The sequence below is a fragment of the Taudactylus pleione genome, unplaced genomic scaffold (genome assembly GCF_031769625.1).
Source record: "Taudactylus pleione unplaced genomic scaffold, aTauple2 ptg000644l, whole genome shotgun sequence".
Classification (NCBI taxonomy): domain Eukaryota; kingdom Metazoa; phylum Chordata; class Amphibia; order Anura; family Myobatrachidae; genus Taudactylus; species Taudactylus pleione.
Genome location: NW_028285046.1, coordinates 2,107,905 through 2,129,717, shown reverse-complemented (window position 1 = coordinate 2,129,717; position 21,813 = coordinate 2,107,905). Strand labels below are relative to the sequence as shown.

Here is a 21,813-nt window from a genome sequence, read left to right as displayed (position 1 = left end):
GTAGATGCAAATAAGGGGGAACAGTTGGGAGAGCTGGGAAGAGGAAATCTAACAGTTCTAGGTCATCTTCTCCATGCCATGCACCAGAGATATTCAGGTGCAGAAAAATGAGTGATAGCCTGTATGAATATTTAATGAACACAAGAACATAAGATATTAAATTTCACAGTGTGATCAAGGGCAGTTCTTTTTCCCCCTGCACACTACTGTTCCTGACAGCCTAACAATGGAACACTACAACAAGCCTCTCAGAGCCTAAAAAGACAAAAGTGGTAACTGTGCTACATAAAATTGTATCGATAATGGCAAATATTTACAGTGAACTTGCAAGTATAGGTTTATAGGCCATGTAACGGACTCCACCATTATTGTGTGATAAATAAATGTGTGGAGAATCAGGTAAAAATAGACAAGTAAGAGGGGAGGATGGCGATACCTTGAGGTATGTCACATAGTGCAAACAGCCCGACTCTGATGTCTCCATTTACCGTCCACTTCTGAGTTTCACAGTTGGGGTTACAGCTGTGGTTCATGAATCGTGAGTAATTTCCCTTGGGGCCGGCATCTATGATGCGATCCTAAAATTCACATTACAGAAATAACAACTTACAATTTGGAAGGATAGAATAGTGAAATTTTACACAATTAAATTAAAAAAATGTGTAAATTACAGTAAAACCTAAACTGACTTGATTCAGAGAACATAAAAATAGATGTAAAACCTGGAAAGGTATAAAATACAGAAAAGGTCCAAAAACATTTAAATAAAATAAGCAAAATGTAAATGAAATTTTAAAAGTAAATAGAATATAATTCAAATAATAAATCATCATACACTAAGCAAATCTATCCAGGGTCTTTAAAAATCCCTAAAATAAAATGGGTTTAACTGGTAATGTGCCCCTCAGTATAATTGGAAGCTCCTTTTTTAAACTGACAACATTTCTATAAAGTACCTCACCTTTCCATATACTGTACACTATAACACTCCCTCTGCAGTGGTCAAAACCACTTTACTGTACAAAAATCTTAATGCAATATGGTGATCTCAGTCTCCCGGTTTGACGGTGTCACACATATAGATTTTAATCACTGTAATATCCATTTGTAATATCCTGTGAAAGGAGCTGTAACTCAACTTATGAAACATATATGAAATACAGAAGAGCTAAAACATTTGTTTATGGCTGTAAACGAGAACAATTGCACGGTGACACGCAAAGAAGAAAAAGAATCCTGCACTAGAATATCTTACAATTTGTTAGATGTGTCCCTTAATCCAAAAGACTGATTTTTAGAGAATGAAATGAATTGTATCCAATCTGAACATGTTATTGACAACAGATCAGAACCAAATGGCCCAACTAATGGGTCATTGTCTAAATGATTATTCTCATGAAAGACCTATGTGTATCCTTTTTTTTTTACTCCATGTGGTTTGTTATAAGCTTATTCTACTTCCACTATTACTACTACTGCCACAACTACTATTACTCCCCCCACTACCACTATTACTACTACTGCTGCCACAACTACTATTACTCCCCCCACTACCACTATTACTACTACTGCTGCCACAACTACTATTACTCCCCCCACTACTACTGCTGCCACAACTACTATTACTCCCCCCACTACCACTACTACTGCTGCCACAACTACTATTACTCCCCCCACTACCACTACTACTGCTGCCACAACTACTATTACTCCCCCCACTACCACTACTACTGCTGCCACAACTACTATTACTCCCCCCACTACCACCACTACTGCTGCCACAACTACTATTACTCCCCCCACTACCACTATTACTACTACTGCTGCCACAACTACTATTACTCCCCCCACTACCACTATTACTACTACTGCTGCCACAACTACTATTACTCCCCCCACTACCACTACTACTGCTGCCACAACTACTATTACTAAACCCACTACCACCAACCACTACTACTGTTGCTACTACAACTACTACTACTCCACCCAGTACTATTACTACTACCACAACTACTATTATTCCCCCACTGCCACAACTGCTATTACTCCCACCACTATCACTATTACTAAACCCACTACCACCAACCACTACTACTGTTGCTACTACCACAACTACTATTACTCCCCCCACCACTACTACTATTACTACCACAACTGCTATTACTTCCCCCACCACTACTATTACCACAACTACTATTACTCCCCTCACCACTACTATTATTAGTACTACCACAACTACTATTACTCCTCCCACCACTATTACTATTCCTACTACAACTGATATTACTCCCCCCACTACTACCTCAACTACTATTACTCCCTCCACCACAACTACTATTACTCCCCCGCTGCCACCACTACTACTACCACAACTGCTATTACTCCTCCCTCAACCACCACTACTACTATTACTACTACTGCTGCTGCTACCACGACTATTACTCCCCCCAGTACTACTATTACTCCCCTACTACTATTACTGCCCCCACTACTATTACGCCACCCACTACCACTACTATTACTTCCACCACTACTGCTATTACTCCCCCCACTACCACCACTACTACTATTACTACTACTGCTACTACCAATATTACTACTACTGCTACCACTACTTCCCCCACTATCACCACTACTAATATTACTCCCCCCACTACCACTGTTCCCCCTACTATCACTACTACTGTTACTATCACCACTATTACAGCTTTTGAGTATCCATATTTAATCACAAAGGACGTCACAATGTATGTCTGTTCTCACCTTGATGACTGTCAACAAGTAAAAGTTGGTGATTCCGTTTTCATGGGCCCGTTTCATGCGTTGTCTGCATTCCTCCTCATCGATAAGCTCACCCACATATTCATTCACAAACTCACCCTAAAACAAGCAAAGAATGACATGCCTTGCAAACAAAAATCAAGAGGAAATTATTGTCATCTAGTATTGTAAAACCTTAATGGAAGGCAATTGAACAGATCCATGCACAGGGCTGTTAATGGAGAAGACTCAGCTGAAAAACTCAAATCTTGTTTGTGATTTGTTTCCTCCCTCTACACCTCTCCATCAATTGGAAATCAGTCTTCGCTTTAGTGCCTATGGACAGGGCACTGTTTCTTCGAGCTGCACAAGCAGCTACTTTTAATAGCAAATTTCTCTGTGAACACTCAGCTGGGGGTGGCAGGTTTGAGCATTTATTCAGCGCTTCCCTGCCAATCATGATCCTAGAGATTGCGGGGTGGAGGGCGTTACCCAGTCATCTGTGCTTTGGGTGAATGAGAACTCTGACCACAGGTGCACAGGGCCACAAACCAGGATCCACAGCGGTCACTTACTGCAACCACAGTCTAACTATGGCAGCAGAGACGGTGCTTGTAGCGGTGTCCTGTGGATGCTGCGTAATGCAGTGCACTAGTGCCAGACATGGAGGAGAAGCGGTCCTATGGATAGTGTCATGTCTGGACTTCAGGGAAGATAGCAGCACCTCTTCTTTAAGGAGTTTTACCGTAACTAGGTGTTTCTTCTCCACACTTCTTCCAAGAGACATTCATTCCCATACCTTCAAGATTAAGATTATGGACTGATGGTCACAGTCAAACCTTCTTTTAGCATCTCAATTCTTCAAACTATATTGAACGACTAATCAGTTCCTTCTGTTGTGGGTGAAGAGACGCAATATCAGCAATGATCCACCCTTTCCACATGGGAAATCATGATCACAGATGTCAGCCTGAAGGGATGGGAAGCAGTGACATTAAACATTCGTCTGCAGGGAATTTGGTCCCTAGATAAGGCAAAGCTGGCAAAAAAACGCTTTTCAGCTCAGATCGGTGCTACATGCTCCACTACCAGCAAATCCCTTCGCATCCAGCCAGAAAATCACACAGCTCTGGAGGCTTTTAGTGATGAAGTAACCAGCCAAGACATTTCACTAGGAGGAAAGGCAAGTGCAGACAATATAGGCCGTGTGTATGCCAGGGGGAAGGTAACATTGAAGCTGACTTTCTGAGAAAGCAGACTATGCATTCCAGGGGCCGGTCTCTGCAACCAGAAGTTTTCAACCACACTGAGGAACTGTGGGCTCAGTTGGAGGTCAACATGATGGCCTGTCGGCTGAACCACAAAATAGCTCTGTACTGCCTGAATACAAGGGATCCATAGGCATTGATAGTGTGAAGGCAATGATGGTCCCATGCACCTAGTGCAGCTGTTCCCTAAAATTCCTTCCTTCCTAGCTATTGAGATCATAATTCTTTGGGTTAAGGGGCTATATGAGCAGGGCCAGATAACCAGAATCTTCCAAAAATTGTCGTAGGTTCTGGAAAACCTCCATAGGTCAGTGTTAATACAGAGAAAATTAGCTCGCATTCCTGAGGTTCAGATTTTTCTTTAGGGGGTTCTCCACATTCAAATGCCCCATGTCCCAATAGTTGTTATACAAGACATTTATATTTATGGTCTTTCATGAGAACAAAGCTCTCCTGGATACCAAGACTTCATACCGGCACAAGGTGGACTCAAAATTACATCTGAGCCAGGATATGGGACCAGATCTAGCCTCAAGTAGTTAGGACAAATCTATTTTTGAATGTGGGTAGAGATTCGCAGATCTATATATATATATATATATATATATATATATATATCAATCACCTTCACTGCCTAAAATGGATAGTCTTGTGGTTCTTTATGATGCAAAGAAGTGAGGATCGCCTGCAATGAAACAGACTGTGGCCAGATGGATTACAACTACCATCAGACAGATCTACATTTTAGAGAAATCTCTGAGTTCCTGAAGATGTCTCCAAGATTAGTGAGGACCTCCTGGGCATTGTTGCATGAAGTCTTGGTTGAACAGTGTTGTTCTGCGATCCATGAATGCCAGTTTGGGGGGCAAAAGTTTGTGTACAACATGGTCTGAGTGCAACCTCCACTATGAGCAGCTTGGAATGTTCCCAGAGTAGCAGTGTCCTCCAAATAGGATGACTGAGAAAATAGCAATGTTAAACTTACCGTTAAATCAATTTCTCCAAATCCATTTGGAGAACAGTTCGTTCCTACCCCCTTCTTTCGCTGTTTAATGTTTGAGTGATGTTCTATTTTGATTGTTTACCCTGTTCTCTCATATGAGCTTTGTCAGTCTGTAAACTAATTTCCTACTGTTGGGAGTCATGTAAAGAGGAGGAAAGGAAACAATAAACAAGTGTCTACTCCACCAACAGCTCCCTCCGCACATGCAACTGAAAAACGCAATGGGTGGGGTGGTGTGGGAGGCAGCAGGGGGATAAAGGAGACCGAGGAAGGAGGGGGAGGGGTAGTGTAAGAGAGACCTGTGAAGCACAGTGAAAGCGAGATAGAAAGATGAGGGAATGGAAAGGACAAAAAACTTATAAAAAAAAAAAAAAAATCAATGAAAGAAGCTACACCCATTCACTGTATTTGTTTAATCAGATGTCCTGTGTAAAGCACAAGGAGCTATGCAAAAAAAATCATTGTTACGAAAGAGGAAAACCAGCAACATGGAAGAAGAATTAGATAAACTTTCATTGGAACATAAGCAACTAACACTGAACTAGAGCCAACAGCTTTTGTTTCGATTCTGCACACAGGAACATTGTCAAGGCCTTAAAAAACAAACAAAAAAAAAAAGAGCTGCCGACTCTAGATCACACTGTGTAACTCAGGGGTCAACAAAAATGCATCTAATTCTCCTTTAGTGTTGCTAGTTTTTCTGTTTACGGAAAATGTTTTTTTTCTTGCGCATAGAAAGATAACTAGATTTTTACATGTCAAAACTGCAGTTTGGCATTTTTTTTGTATTGCAATTTTGACTTTGGCACCAAACTTTCTGTTTTTTTTTTTTTTTTGTACATTAAATTGTATTCAATGAACGAGAGACCGTACAGAATGGACCTACACAGAAGTCATCAGTAACATCAACACGCATAATAATATTAGCAGACCTAAAATATGCATGTTGAAGTGGGCTAGGCAATGTCTGTCCACAAGAGTCCTAAAAATAGCCAAAATCAACAAGACTTCGTGGGACTTGTATACATGTCAACTCATCCAGTTTTCAGAAATGCAAGTAAAAGGAATTATAAATATTGAAGAAAGGAAGCAAGAAAAAGTTGCGCAGAGAACCAGGCTTTGTGTTTTCAAAGATAGAGGAGTATATTCACTAAAGTGCGGGTGTTTAGAAGTGGAGTTGTTGCCCATAGCAACCATTCAGATTCTACTTATCATTTATCTAGTACCTTCTAGAAGATATTAGCTAGAATCTGATTGGTTGCTATGGGCAACATCTCCACTTCTAAAACCCTGCAATTTAGTAAATATACCCCAGAGTGTCCATTTTTCAGCACACATCTTTATTAATTATCTATCATCAATATCTCTCTCTAGTATCCATCTAGTCCTCTCTATTATCCATCTATCATTCTATTATCTACCTCTCTCTATTATCTATCTGGTTCTCTCTGTCTATTATCCATCCATCTCTCTTTTACCGAGGTGAAGCAGAAAGCAGTACCGATGAGATCTATGAACGTCTCTTATTGCCGGAGTGAGGAAGTGACAACTCCCCCCTTCGACGATCCCTGACAGAGCTCACAGCGCATCAGCCTAGTGCTGTGTCTCACCTCGCGAGCATCGCAACATGTCCTGTGCACAGCCCGGAGCCCAACAGCCACCGCAGCCAGGTACAGTGCTGTCCCTGCTATGGTGATAGGGCAACGACAGCTGCAGCTGTCGAAATAGATACAGTGACTTGCAAAAGTATTCACACCCTTTGCATTCAGTTGTGTTTTTTTTTTATATTGTGAATCAAACAACATTTAGGACAACATAACAGAAAACTTCAGCGTGCATAACTATTCACCTCCCCTAAAGTCAGTACTTTGTCGAGCCACCTTTTGCGGCAATTACAGCTGCAAGTCGCTTTGGATAAGTCTCTATGAGCTTGCCACATCTTGCCCCTGGGATTTTTGCCCATTCCTCAAGGCAAAACTGCTCCAGCTCCTTCATGTTGGATGGTTTCCGCTTGTGAACAGCAATATTCAAGTCTGACCACAAATTCTCAATTGGATTGATATCTCGGCTTTGACTAGGCCATTCCAACACATTTAAATGTTTCCCCTTAAACCATTCGAGTGTTGCTTTAGCAGTATGTTTCGGGTCATTGTCCTGCTGGAAGGTGAACCTCCGTCCCAGTCTCAAATCACAGGCAGACTGAAATAGGTTTTGCTCAAGAATATTCCTGTATTTAGCACCATCCAACTTTCCCTCGACTCGACTCAGTTTCCCAGTCCCTGCTGCTGAAAAACATCCCCACAGTGTGATGCTGCCACCACCATGTTTCACTGTGGGGATGGGGTTCTTGGGGTGATGGGCTGTGTTGGGTTTGCGCCAGACATAGCGCTTTCTTTGGTAGCCGAAAAGTTAAATTTTAGTCTCATCTGACCAGAGCACCTTCATCCATACATTTGGGGAGTCACCCACATGCCTTTTGGCAAACTCAAATTGTGTCTTCTTATTTTTAGCAGTAAGTAATGGCTTTTTTCTGGCCACTCTTCCATAAAGCCCAGATCTATGGAGTGTATGGCTTATTGTGGTCACATGCACAGATACACCAGTCTCTGCTGTGGAGCTCTGCAGCTCCTTCAGGGTTACCTTTGGTCTCTGTGCTGCCTCTCTGATTAATGCCCTCCTTGCCCGATCTGTGAGTTTTGGTGGGCGGCCCTCTCTTGGCAACTTTGTTGTGGTACCATGACCATTTGATGATGATGGATTTGATGGTGCTCCGGAGGATCATCAAAGATTTGGATATTTTTTTTATAACCCAACCCAGAATTGTACTTCTCAACAACTTTGTCCCTGACTTGTTTGGAGAGCTCCTTGGTCTTCATGGTGTGATGTCTCTGGCTTAGTGGCGTTGCAGCCTCTGGGGCCTTTCAGAAAAGGTGTGTTTATACTGTCATGTCATGTGACACTTAGATTTCACACAGGTGGACTTCATTTCACTAATTATGTGACTTCTGAAGGTAATTAGTTGCACCAGAACTTTTGAGGGGCTTCATAGCAAAGGGTGTGATTACATAAGCGCATGCCTATTTTCAGAATTTTATTTATAAAGATTCTTTTTTATATATATTTTTCTAATTTCACTTCACCAAATTAGACTATTTTGTGCAGATCCATCACATAAAATTCAGATTAAATAAATAAATTACAGGTTGTAACGTAACAAAAAAGGTAAAAAGCCAAGGGGTTGAATACTTTTGCAAGGCACTGTATTTGCTACTGTCGGAACGGTCAGTGCCACTGACTGTTCATACATTTGGCTGCATATCGGCACCCTATCTCGAAGATAGGTGCGCCGATAATCACGAGGAAGACACCTCACCACATTACTACAGGGCGATAAGCGGTAAACCCCTGTAACGTCGCTTCATAATCTACCCCTATATTATAAATCTACGAGGGTTGATTCAAAAGTAATGAGACCACCTCTTTTTTCTGTCCCATAGGTAGACGTGGCAACGCTATGCTGGTTATTGTGAAGCTCATACATTAATGTGTCTGAACCTCCGGTTGGACTGCCGTAGTCTTCACAGTGGAAGATCTTTGTACTTTTCGCCATGGTGAATGAGGAAGACGTGTCTTTAAGATTACGTCAGAGATGTGAGATTGAATTTTGTAATAAACTAGGAAAAAAGTGGACATAAAACTGAAATGTTACGGCAAGCATACGGTGGAGAAACAATTACTCGTGCTGCAGTATTTCGGTGGTGGAAGCACTTCAAAGAGGGTAGGACGCGAGTTGAATCGTGCAAGTACACAGTTTGAATGTCGGAGAGAATACCTGATTTCCTGACATCGATTGTGACGTGTGACAAATCGTGGTTTGCCAAGTGAAGCCAAAAGTTTGCGTAAAGTTAACCTTCTGTCAGCAGCTTTGACATCTGTAACCGCTGTGGATGGTCTCCCAGAACGCGCTACGTCAGTCACTTGTGTATTACTCTCTATGATGTGCTTCCAGCATCAAAATACTGCAGCACGGCTAATTGTTTCTCCACCGTATGCTTGCCGTAACATTTCATGAGTTTCATTTCCGCTTTTTCCAAGTATAACACAAAAATCAATCACACATCTCTGACATAATCTCACAGACTCGTCTTCCTCATCCACCATCACGAAACATACAAAGATCTTCCCCTCGCTGTGACCAAACAAAGAAGACTATGGCAGTCCAACCGCAGGCTCAGACACATCAATGTATAAGCTTCACAATAACCAGCATAGCGTTGCCACGTCCACCAATGGTACAGAAAAAAGGGTCAGTCTCATTACTTTTCAATCAGCCCTCGTGTGTAATATTAATAAATATATATATATATATATATATTAACCTTCTAGCCCTCTCTATCTATTCAATCTCTCTATCTCTTATCCATCTGTCTCTAGCTCTTTCTGTATTATCCATCGTGTTCTCTCTCGTATCCATCTAACCCTCTCTTTATTATGCATCTAGCTCTCTTATCCATCTATTTATATCAGTCTCAATCTTTCTTATTCATATCCATCTTTCTCTATCTCTCTCAGTTATCCATCTACCTTGGTCTCTTTATTTTCTATCTAGCTGTCTATGTGTCTTGCATACAGGGAAACACCAATTGACTATGATTGAAATCAGGTTTGGGGGGCTACAAGATATATTATCTGTATCAAATACAATATAAACATGTCAAAACCTTTTTCACAACTGCTAAAGTAAAGAACATTAACCTGCATATACTGTGTTATAACAAGCAGCACCATACCTTGCGGATATCCCTTTTGCATATGAGACCCCAACCTCTCCTGTCTGTGCGGAAAATCTCAGTTTCTGGATAGAGCCTTTTGGTAAAGCTCTGGTTTTGGCAGCGCTCACCGCCAGGGCACACCTGTGGGTGACACTCATACAGCAACATGCGGTTCAGGCACTGTGATTCCAGACCACAGGGGACATCATCAGTGGGACGACAGTTACAACGAGGTATTTCAGACACATCAGCCAACTGGATCTGAACTTTCCCCACGGCTTTATTGGTCTGTTGATGAGAAATAATTATTTAGAAGGAAAAACAGAATAGAAACATGTTATAATGATGTAGGGAAGGAAAGGGAATGCACTGTAAAGCATACAGCTGGGATCCTGACAACCCAAATAAATCAACCCGACATGTACAGAAGACTGTCAAAACCAAATGAACAGTGCTCAATAATTCTGAGACTTTGTCATTTTCTCTTTTACTATTATACTCTTTTAGGAATTGCTGCTCCAACTAACACTGTTTTTCAAATGTTATTTTAATTAAACAAATGAACCATATTCATTGGTCAATTAAAATTTATAAAAAAATGAGATATGCTAAGAACTTACCTTTGTTATCTCTCTTTCTTCGAAGTCCATATGGTCCACAGTGAGACGTTGGGTTTAGGTGATGGCAAGGACATCCGGGCACTACACAGTTAAATTTTACTCCCAGGATGCACTGGGCCTCTCCCTATACCCCACCCCCGAGCCAGAGGCACCTCAGTTCGTAGTAAGCCAAAGGCTGGAGGAGGATAAAAGAGATAGAAGAAAGTCTGGAACACTCAAGAATCACATTCTCACGTAGAAGGAGACAGAAAAAAAGAAAAACCGGTGACCAGACCGAAGCCCATCTGAACCCAGGTGCGTCAGGGTGGGTGCCCTGTGGACCCTATGGACTCCGAAGAAAGAGTTAACAAAGGTAAGTTCTTACCATATCTCTCATTTTCTACTTCAGGGTCCATAGGCTCCACAGGGAGACCTTGGGGATGTCCCAAATCAGTCTTTTTAAAGGTGGGGATGCTCCGGTGCTGAAAGGAGAATCCGCCGCCCAAAGGAAGCATCCTGAGAGGCAAAGGTATCAAAGGCATAGAACCTTTAAAAAGGTCTGGACAGAAGACCACATGGCAGCTTTACAAAACCGAACAGCAGAGGCTGCCCACGAAGGTCCCACAGACCGAGTAGAATGAGCGGTAACAGAGGGCGGAACAGGGAGGCCCTCCTGAGTGTAAGCCTCAGAGATCGTCATACGCAGCCATCTAGCCAATGTCTGCTTATTGGCTGGCCATCCCTTCTTGTGAAATCTGTAGAGGACAAACAAGGAGTCTGACTTCCGAAAGGAACTGGTACGGTCCACATAATTTTGAGGGCACGCACCACTTCCAAAGAGGCCTCACCTGCTGAGAGGTATGGAGACTGAAAGGCTGGCACAACAATTTCCTTATTAATGTGGAAACTGGAAACCACCTTAGGAAGGAACCCAGGGCGAGTCCGAAGCACCGCCCTGTCCTGGTGAAATATCAGAAATGGGGAGTGACAGAAGAGTGCCCCAAAGTCTGACACTCTTCTGGCTGAAGCTATGGCCAGAAGAAAAACAGCCATTTGAGATCCACTGAAGCCAGGGGTTCAAATGGAGGGCCCTAAGTACAACAGCCAAATCCCAAGGAGCCACAGGAGGGACAAAGGGAGGCTGAATCCGGAGAACACCCTGGAGGAAGGTGCGGATATCGGGCAGAGGAACAATCCTCCTCTGGAACCATATGGACAGAGCTGAGACAAGCACCTTCAGCGAGGCCAAGTGGAGACCAACATCCAAACCCGCTTGAAGGAAATCCGAAATACCAGGGGATCGTAACCTCTGGGACGACACCACTGGAAGTAGGTATGCCACACTCTGTGGTAAAACCGGGCAGAGGCTGGTTTACGCGCTCTGAGCATAGTATCTACAACAGAAACAACAGAACTGGAAATGTCAAAGACAGACTACCCAGGTCCGGGTAAAGGCAAGGATCTTGAGACAACAGGTACGGACTTTGTTGCAATAGCAACGGAGTGTCGATGGAGAAACTCCGAATATCCGAGTACCAGTGTCGTCTGGGCCACACTGGAGCCAGTAGCAGGACAGTGCCTCCTTCTTGTTTGAATTACTTGAGGAAGCAGGGAGACTGGAGGGAACAGATACGCAAACTGGAAGGTCCACTGTACCAAAAGAGCGTCCACCAAGATTGCCTCGGCATCTCTTGTTCTGGACCCGTACACTGGCAGTTTGTGTCGGGAGGCCATGAGGTCCATGTCTGAACGGTCCCACTTGTCCACTAGGAGCTGAAACACCTCTTGGTGAAGAGACCATTCCCCGGGATACACGTGGACCATTCCCCTGAGGAAGTGGACCATTCCCCTGAGGAAGTCCACTTCCCAATTGAGAACTCCTGGTATGAACACTGCCGATATGGCTGGGAGATTACTTTCCGCCCATGTCAGAATGCGTGACACCTCTGTCATTGATGCCTGACTTTGAGTTCCTACTTGATGATTGATGTAAGCCACAGTCGTGGCATTGTCTGACTGAACTTGCACGTGTTTTCCGTGAAGTATGAGTCTGGCTTGCTGTAGGGCCCTGAAGACCGCCCGAAGCTCCAACATGTTAATTGGTAGGGCAGACTCCTCTGCTGTCCACCGCCCCTGAAACGAGTGTGGACCTGTCACTGTGCCCCAAACCTGGAGAGTGGCGTCCGTCGTCAGGATGGCCCATTCCGGAATCCAAAAGTGGCACCCCTTGGTGAGGCGACACATCTGCAGCCACCAGGCAAGAGACAAACGCCCCCCTGGAGAGAGCACCATCGTATGTACTTTTATCCAATGGGGTAATCCGTTCCACGTGGAGAGGATCAATTTCTGCAGAGTCCTGGAATGAAACTGGGCATATTCCACCATATTGAATGTCGATACCATGGACCCCAGTATCTGCATTGCTGAGTGGATTGACACTCGGTGACTGTGGAGGCATCTGTGTACTCGTGTCTGCAAAGTGGAGATCTTTTCTGCGGTCAGTAAGATCCTCTGCTGTTGGGAATCCAACAGAGCTCCTAGATGGAGAATCCTCTGGGATGGAGTCAAGGAGGACTTCATCCAATTGATCAACCACCCGTGAGTCTGAAGCAAAGAAATTGTAAGCTATAGATGGTGGTGAAGTACTTCTGGAGACCCTGCCAACAAGAGGCCGTCCAGGTAAGGCAACAGGCGAACACCCTGCTGCCGTAGATGGGTTGACATGACTGCCATAACTTTAGTAAACACCCGAGGTGCAGTAGAGAGGCCAAACGCCCGAAACAGGAAATGTTGTTGCAGTATAGCAAAATGGAGAAAACGCTGATGAGATGAAGCAATCAGAATATGCAGGAATGCATCCAGAATATCCAGCGATACCATAAAATCCACAGGTTCCATAGCCAGTACAATTGAGCGCAGGGTTTCCATCCTGAACCGAGGTACCCTGAGGAATTTGTTCAGGGACTTGAGATTGAGGATAGGCCGATAGGATCCGTTCGGTTTCTGAACCAAAAAGAGATTGGCGTAATAACCAGTTCCTCTCTAAGGTAACGGGACAGGGACGACAATTCCTGCTTGAAGCAAGGATTGTATGGGCTTCTGGATTTGTAATGCCTTGTCCGACAGAGGGCCTGCGCAGAAAAACTGATGAGGAGGCCTTCTGCGGAAGGAGAGGGCGTACCCGTGAGAGTCCACTTCTCTTACTCAAGTGTCTGTGGTGGTCTGACACCAGCACTGGGTGAACTGAAGAAGTCAGCCTCCCACTCTGGGATCCCCCAAGGGGAGGCCTGTCCTGTTAGGCTGAGGACTTATCGTAGGGCTTGGCCGCCGGACGTCTGGTACTCCAGGCCTGCTTCTTGGGCTTGGCAGTCTTTTTGGGGGCTGACCCTTAGGCTTACCTTGGGGCCGAAAGGATGAGGTCCGAGATTCTGTAGAAATAGATGCCGAATACATAGCCGCTGCCAACGTATCCACAATCTTGTACAGGTCAGGACCAAACAAGATTTTACCATTATAAGGCAAACACTGTAATCCTTTCGAAGAATCCGCGTCCGCTCGCCAAGAGCGCAGCCATAAGGAACGTAGAGCTGACACAGCAACAGCCGAAATCCTGGAAGTTAAGAGGCTGACATCCAAAGCAGCCTCATTAATATATGCGACTGAATCACGGAGGTTACCCACCAGAGTCACTTGATCTCTGGTAGCATCCGAAGGAAAGGACTTCTCTAGGGAGTCTGCCCAGATCTCCATAGCCTTAGCCACCCAGGAGATAGCCATGGCCAGCCTGGAGACTGCCCCTGAAAGAGAATAATGACTTTAAACAAACCTCTACCTTCCTATCCGTAGTATCCTTTAAGGAAGATATGGACGGCATAGGTAGAGTAGCACTTTTAATTAAGCGCGTCACATGAGCATCCACCGCAGGAGGTGACTCCCATTTGGTACAATGTTCCTCAGGAAAGGGATAGGCATAAGCCAGGTGTATTTGAGGCTGGGATCACTTCCCAGGCGATTTCCAAGCCACTTGTGTTCTACTAGCTGATCAGATAAAGGAAATACTGCTGAAGTAGTCCTTATTTCCTTGAACAGAGCATGTTTGGACCTCTATGACTAAGGCCGAACGGACAGCACGTATCAAAGCCGCTATATTGATCTTAGACTTAGTCTCCAACTCTGGGACCTTCAAAGCAGCAGATATTTTTCTGTACCCTTCCCTAGATTTGTGCCTCGAGACAATCCTGTCTCGTAGGTCTACAGACAATTCCTTGTACTTCATGCTTGGTTTGTGCTCCGACAGGCACTGTCAAGTGTGGGACCTTATAGACAGGTGTATGCTTATCAAAATCATGTCCAATCAACTGAATTTACCACAGGTGGACTCCAATTAAGCTGTAGGAACATCTCAAGGATGATCAGTGGAAATAGGATGCACCTGAGCTAAATTTTGAGCTTCATGGCAAAGGCCGCAAATACTTATGTACATGTGATTTCTTAATGTTTTTTTTTATTAAATTTGCAAAAATCTCAAAAAAACTTTTTACACGTTGTCATTATGAGGTATTGTGTGTAGAATTTTGAGGACAAAAATGAATTTATTCCATTTTGGAATAAGGCTGTAACATAACAAAATGTGGAAAAAGTGAAGCGTTGTGAATACTTTCCGGATGCACTGTACGCTGACGAGGAGGTGAGGTATGTAGGGGGACCCGGGTTCCGCGACGTCCTGAGAGATCTGTGACTTGCCAGAGGAAGAACATGGCCGCCGGAGACCTCAGATGGGGCGTGCCCGTAGGAGGAGTACTGCCCCAGCCAAGCCAGACCGCAGTGGAAAGGTGCACTGAGCAGAGGGGAGGAGCCACTGTGAACAGGGAAAGCTGCCTCCCCAGGCCAGCAATTAACCCCCGGGACGCTGGTATGCACGCCAGTATAAGTCCCTGGTGGTCTAGTGGAAGTGCAGGTTGTCTGTGCCTGGCTCCACTACCGTCATCCCTGGTCCGTCCCCTGAGAACCGGAGGAAAAGGACTGCCACAAGCGGATCGCCACAAGCAGTGATCCGCTTCTTATCTGCTCCCCATACATCCGGTCGCAGTACTGGGAGACCCGCGAAGTCTGGCTAGCACAGACCCCGGGGTCCCGCCAAGATCCCCAAATCAGTACTGGCTTCTCGGTGCCGGCGCGGCAGCGTGAACATCCACTAGACTGTCCGACGCTGTACGCTATGAAGATAAACTTCAAGATAACTTGAAATTCCTCTGGGGCTGTAAACAGCCCCACCTGCGTCACAGTGATCCGACTCCGGCTGGGCACCAAACGAAACTGAGATGCCTCTGGCTCGGGGGTGGGGTATAGAGTTAGGCCCAATGCATCCTGGGAGTAAAAATTTTACTGTGTGGTGCCCGGATGCCCTTGCCATCACCTAAACCCAAGGTCTCCCTGTGGAGCCTATGGACCCTGAAGTGGTAATTCTTCTTTGGTCTGGTTTACAGAATTTATGTAGTTGTAGAAACTATGGTCAATAGACTTCCCATAAAGCATATAGGGATACCATAAGCTGTCAGTCATCTCCTAACTGGCTGCAATGTATTTATAAGGTGTCATATAATCATACACTACAGATGTCTGCAGCATTGAGTTCTCAAGAGATGGAAGCCCACACTGTGGGAAAACACAGGGCTCTATGCTTTTATTCTGACTGTGCCTCGTTCCCACAAACAGTGATCTGTAAGGACACGCACTTTGTATTCCTATGCCCCATTTTCAATTCCGATGTGTTTATAAGTCAGGACTGGCATATTTTATTAAAAGTTGTGCCCATCGGGACCCACTCTCCTTGCGAATCCCATCCAGTTAGTTAGTCCCAATGTATTAATGAAGTTAATATATACTTTCATTGTAATTAATGTTGCTGCTGTACCCAGTCAATGAATGCACTGCTGTCACAACCCTAGTAGAGGATTATTATAAGAACAATGAACTTGCTAATTACAACACCTATGTTTAGGCTCTTTATCTACTGTGCGAGGTGACGGTCTTGGACATCGTGGAGCCATTTCAAGTATGGGTCCTCTGCAAAATGGGCAGCACCTGACATATCTTCCAGCTTTTGGAAGACAAGACTGACCAGTTATATAAAGGATGAGGACAGGTCTCAGCCCAGAGATGGAAGAACTCTCAATCAGAAAGCAGGGAAGTGAATGGACCGTCCTGAAAGCTTGAGCAAGGAACCACATAAGAACCAATGACATAGACCAAGGGAGGGAGAAAAAATTGTGATCTACATGTAAGGACTAGTGAGAGGTTCTGGCTCTGGTCTATTTGTGACAGAGAAGCATGACCACTGGCTTGAAGAAAAGCTACAGCAGCAGGACAGCAAGCCCGGGTCAGATGCCCAGGACTGGTTGCTTTAGACCACAGGTTCTCAAACTCGGTCCTCAGGACCCCAAACAGTGCATATTTTCCAGGTCTCCTGACAGAATCACAACTGAAATAATTAGCTTCACCTGTGGATCTTTTAAAATGTGTCAGTGAGTAATGAGTACACCTGTGCACCTGCTGGGTGACCTGCAAAACATGAACTGTGTGGGGTCCTGAGGACCGAGTTTGAGAACCACTGCTTTAGATTGATATAGTGTTACACGTGTGCACCTTAAGTGTGTTATTTTTTATCCCGGCTATGAGCTATTCTTTGTAGTGAAGATGTGTCACCATAGCTGCAGGGATATGCAGAGCTGGAAGTGTAACTCTTGCATCAAGTATAGGCTGGGGCCCTGATAATGGTGATGACAATATTATGTACAGTTATAAGGTGTAATGTATATAATCATTAACTAAAACAAGAAGGAAATAAATCAGTTGCAACACAGAGTTCATTTGTTAATCAGAAGCCCTTAATTTGACATGTGTGTTGCAGGAAACAATGCAAATTTTCAATGTATTCTAGAAGCCAAGCTTGCAACAAATAATCATTAGCTTGTTTTAATTAGTTTGGAATATGCGATGTTCGTTGTGTAAAGATTTTCCCTAACATACACTGGGCCTGATTCAGACTCGCACGCGAGCGCTGAGCGCTCGCAAGCGCGTCGATGTTGGCCAAGTGCGCATGCGCACGAGGGAGCCGGTTGCCAAAAAACATCATATTGACCCAGCTTGAGTGTGGGATAAGGTTTTGTGGTCAGACGAAACAAAAATTTAGTTTATTGGGTCCAATTTCAAATATTGTGTGTGGTGCATACCTACCACTGCCAAATCCTTGGCAAACGTCATCCCAATAATGACGCATGTGGGTGGCAGCATCAAATTGTTAAAAGTGAAGAACTGAAGGATGGTGCAAATACAGGAAGATACTGCAAAACCACGTGCTTCAGTCTGCTATATACTAAAGCAGTTTTAACAAGACAATGATCTTGTACAAGGTGACAGTAAAGCGTGGCGTGGTGGAATCCAAGTCAAAGTGCGGAGCACTAGCCAATTGAGAATATGTGGCATTATTTGAAAATTGAACTCCACAAGAGTCATCCAACAAGCAGAAAGAACCTGTAACAAATCTGCAAAAATGAATGGCCAAAAATCACTCCTAAATAGTGTGCAAACCGGGTAGAAACTTACCCTAAAAGACTTGAAGCTGTTATTGCAGAGGTTCCCAAATGTGGTGCTCAAGGCTCCCCAACAGTTCAGGTTTTACAGATATCCATGGTTGAGCACCGGTGTTAAATCAAATTGGCTGAAGTACTAATTAAGTCACCTCTGCTCAACCATAGATATCTCTAAAATCATAACTGTTGGGGAGCCTTGAGGGCCGTGTTTGGGAACCTCTGTGTTATTGTATGAACACTTGATTAATCTGCAGAAAATAATGAATTTTCAGTTTGAAATTTTACGACCCTACTGGCTCTAAAAAAACAAAAACAAAAACTTTCAAGAACAATCTAAGCGGTATATTTACTAAAGTGAGAGTTTTTAGAACTGGAGATGTTGCCCACAGCAACCAATCAGGTTCTACTTAACATTTAACTAACACCTTCTAGAAGACAATAGCAAATGATTGGTTGCTATGGGCAACATCTCCACTTCTAAAAACTCTCACTATAGTAAATGTACCCCTAAGTGTCATTTGTAATACAGATAATTGTGTTTACTTTTTAGAGGATTTTTGCAAGCTCCTGTAAATACTATTCAGTTGAAAGAGAAAAAATAAACAAAAAAGTTACTATTGCATAGTATGCCCTGTGCTCTTCTATACTGATGGTGTGGATATCTATGTCCCTTTGAATGGCGAGTGGTTACGACGAGTACAAGTGACTGCGAAAGGCATTTGCCAATGTGTCAAAGTCCCTCAATCCACCAACATTTTTTTTCATTTCATTTTAGGCAAAGCTACTTTTAATTGCACTGATCTCCTACCACACAAATTGCTGCACACACAGAAAATTAGCTTGGAAATAACAGGGTGCTGGATTCCTCATGGGTGCCGTACCTTGATGTGCTTATATGGGGGAGGTTTTCTGGAGTTACGCTCTATCTCCAGAGCTTCTTTACTCTCCCGCTGAGCCTTCAATTCATGGAATCTTTTGGCGGCCTCTTCCAGGGCTGTTAAGGAAAAAGATAAGTCTCCATTAAATGTGGGTAAAAAATAGATTCAAACTAATTGAAGAGCATTAGACAGAACACAAGAAGAGAAAATCTGTGCCTAATCTATGTGTGTTAATACACTGCTCAGATAGAGATTTGCCTTGGACAGCAAGAATCAATGTATGTTGCAGAGACATTACAACATGGATACTCTGAACTCTCCAGCCAAGTTCTCACCTTTCTTGAAAGTTTTATTAATACTGGTCTGTCCCTCTGCGAAACTCTTATCCCCTTCTACATAGGGGAACACACGGCCCTGATGCACCCAATAATAATCATGGGAACCGAAGAAGAAGACTGGGAAATCCCCTATGTCATGTTTCAGTCCCTGTATATTGAGCGGAACGGACCTCGGATTGCAAATCTCAGCCGGCCACCACCTGAGAAATACATGATGCTATTTATTTTAAAGTACATATGTATAAAGGAGGCAAACTATCAATTTAGCAGCTAAGGAATACAATATTCATCTCATTAGTAAGTTGTAGTTAAGGGATAGCTAAGCATATACAGGTATATAATGTTATCAAAGCACTATAACTGATACAATAGCATGTTCATAAATTATACAAATTCCATACACTGAAGACTTGCCTGTAATTTCCAAGCTTAACCCATACGATCTGCTTGTAGTGTAGTTTCTTGCCCGTCCTGCAGTCGTTGCAGCTCCAAGATCCTTGTGGCATCTCCATGTTGAGACACGAGGGGTGGAAGGCAGCTGGACATGACTCACAGCATAATAGTTTGCCACCTCCTCGGATAAGCAGAGAACACCTCATTAAGACCACTGATTAGGGTGTAAAAACAACCCTTTTGCTAGTTGGATCGCCCAATCAATAAAAGGGCTAAGCATCAGCAGAGCAGGAATTGGTGGACTGCTATTTGAGAAGGCGTTAGAACCACTTAACAAAAACTACCATGTAGGAATCATCCAAACTAGCCAACAGCATACTGTAGGTATATAGGGCTTTATTCAGAGGCGGCCGTACGGTCTACGTAGCGGGTCTCTTTCCAAAGGGGGCGAGCTGTCGATGCTGATTGACAGCTCGCCCCGTTTGGAAGGCGGGCGGGGGGGTGGCAGCCCAAACGGAGGCGTTCCCATGGGAACGCCTGCCGTTTGGGGGAGGCCCCACTGACATCCCTAGTGATGTCAGTGGAGAGCTTCCGGCTCTGACAGAGCCAGAAGCTCTCCTGGGCTTACGACAAGTGAGACCCTACCCTAGGGTCTCGTCGTAAGCCCCAATGGTCGCGATGGTCTATGACCATCGCGACCATCACCCTAGTGGTCGTTAGAGCTGTGGGTGTAAACCCACAGCCTAACGACCGAAACATAGGCGGGCGGTCAGGATGCAAGCGGCCGCCCAGTTTCTGAGCGACCGCTTGCATCCTCCGAACGCCTCTGAATGAGGGCCATAGAGTGGTCTCTTACAGTCTGCTCACTCAGATGTTTTATGCTGTGGGGATATATGCTGCAAAACCATAAATTATGAATTCCTACATTATATCCGTTAACATGAGCAAAAAAACAGACCATGCACCAAAAAAGTGCACGTTACACTTTGAAGATGTAGGTGAAACAGAGATCTATAATCCCTAGTCTTGCAACCACCAATCACTGCACACACAGGCAATAAACACTTGTCTGAGTAGGCCATTATTATTATAATATTTTTACAATAATCACTATCTTTAACATGAAAATATGATGCCATGGTGGGAGTATGTAATGTGTAGACTGCCCTTACAAAGACATTAGATCAGGTACAGATGTGTACAAAAACATCTAGCCTCCTTGCGTGTTAAACAGCCCTTCTAAATGCACCTTGTGTGGCGAGAGTGGGTAGCGCAGTGCGACTGTAGCGGTATCTGCATGCAAAATGCTACATTACAGTAATGTAGCATTTTGCATGCAGTCACACACAGAATATAGGCATGCCGCATATCATTTCATTCAGTAGAAGATGCTTGTGTGTCCTGTTTGCAACGCTGTGCGATTAAGAAAAATTTGAAGGGGAAAAGATGCTCATCGCTGCCGAATCGAGTGGCCGTTATGTGTAATGCGATCTGTAGCGCACAGAGGATAGATGTATGTGGACACATCTGTAAAGAAGGTGATAAAAGTTGATTGAGAGTGATTGGGATAAGATATGGATCTAGTGATGGGAACAAAAACAATGTGGTAGTGAGTAGGTGAGAGACACAGGAAGGAGATTCATTTCTGCTTCATAACTCCACTTTGTGGGGAAACCGTAAAAAGTATTAAGATAGGTTGAAGGTCTCTCTGGAGGACAAATAGATATATATAAACTAATTACCAACAAAATCACAATAAATGTTGTACTACAAAAGTGGGAGTGGATTACAATACATAAAACTGCCGGTACCACAGTGAATCAGGACCACACTGGACAGTTAATACATGCTGGAAAATCAGTGACAATTTACATTACAAGAACATTACATGTTTTAAACAATGTACAATGGTTAGTTATAATTTTATGCAATGGTGTTTTCAAGTGGCCCTGTTGCATTATATGTGTGTGTGTGAGTATATATAGGCATGTGTGTGTATATGTGTATATGTACGTACATATATATATATATATATATATATATATATATATAATATTTCAGTGGTTTGTAGAGACCTGCTTAGAGGGTCCAACAGTGGGTTGTAGAGACCTGCTCAGAAGATCCAGCAGTGGAGTGGGTTGTAGAGATGTACAGACTTGCTCAAAGGATCCAGCAGTGAGTTGTAGAGACCTCAGAGGATCCAGTAG

The 21,813-nt window shown here is 43.8% G+C and overlaps 1 protein-coding gene across 7 annotated transcripts in view; it reads right to left on the bottom strand.

Annotated features, from left to right (window-relative positions):
- The window catches only part of NSD3 (nuclear receptor binding SET domain protein 3), a 114,382-nt gene that overhangs the window by 13,206 nt on the left and 79,363 nt on the right, over window positions 1-21,813 (bottom strand). For 4 of the 7 annotated variants that reach the window (XM_088455193.1, XM_088455196.1, XM_088455197.1 and 1 more), the window contains 6 exons: window positions 19,628-19,784; window positions 19,211-19,413; window positions 18,879-18,991; window positions 9,825-10,094; window positions 2,767-2,883; window positions 437-578 (listed from right to left, as the gene is read on the bottom strand). In XM_088455193.1, coding sequence (XP_088311319.1) covers window positions 437-578; window positions 2,767-2,883; window positions 9,825-10,094; window positions 18,879-18,991; window positions 19,211-19,413; window positions 19,628-19,784 — 1,002 coding nt within the window. Of the gene's footprint in view, window positions 1-436; window positions 579-2,766; window positions 2,884-9,824; window positions 10,095-18,878; window positions 18,992-19,210; window positions 19,414-19,627; window positions 19,788-21,813 lie in introns of all 7 variants that reach the window. The other 3 variants (XM_088455191.1, XM_088455194.1, XM_088455192.1) reach the window with 1 other exon arrangement.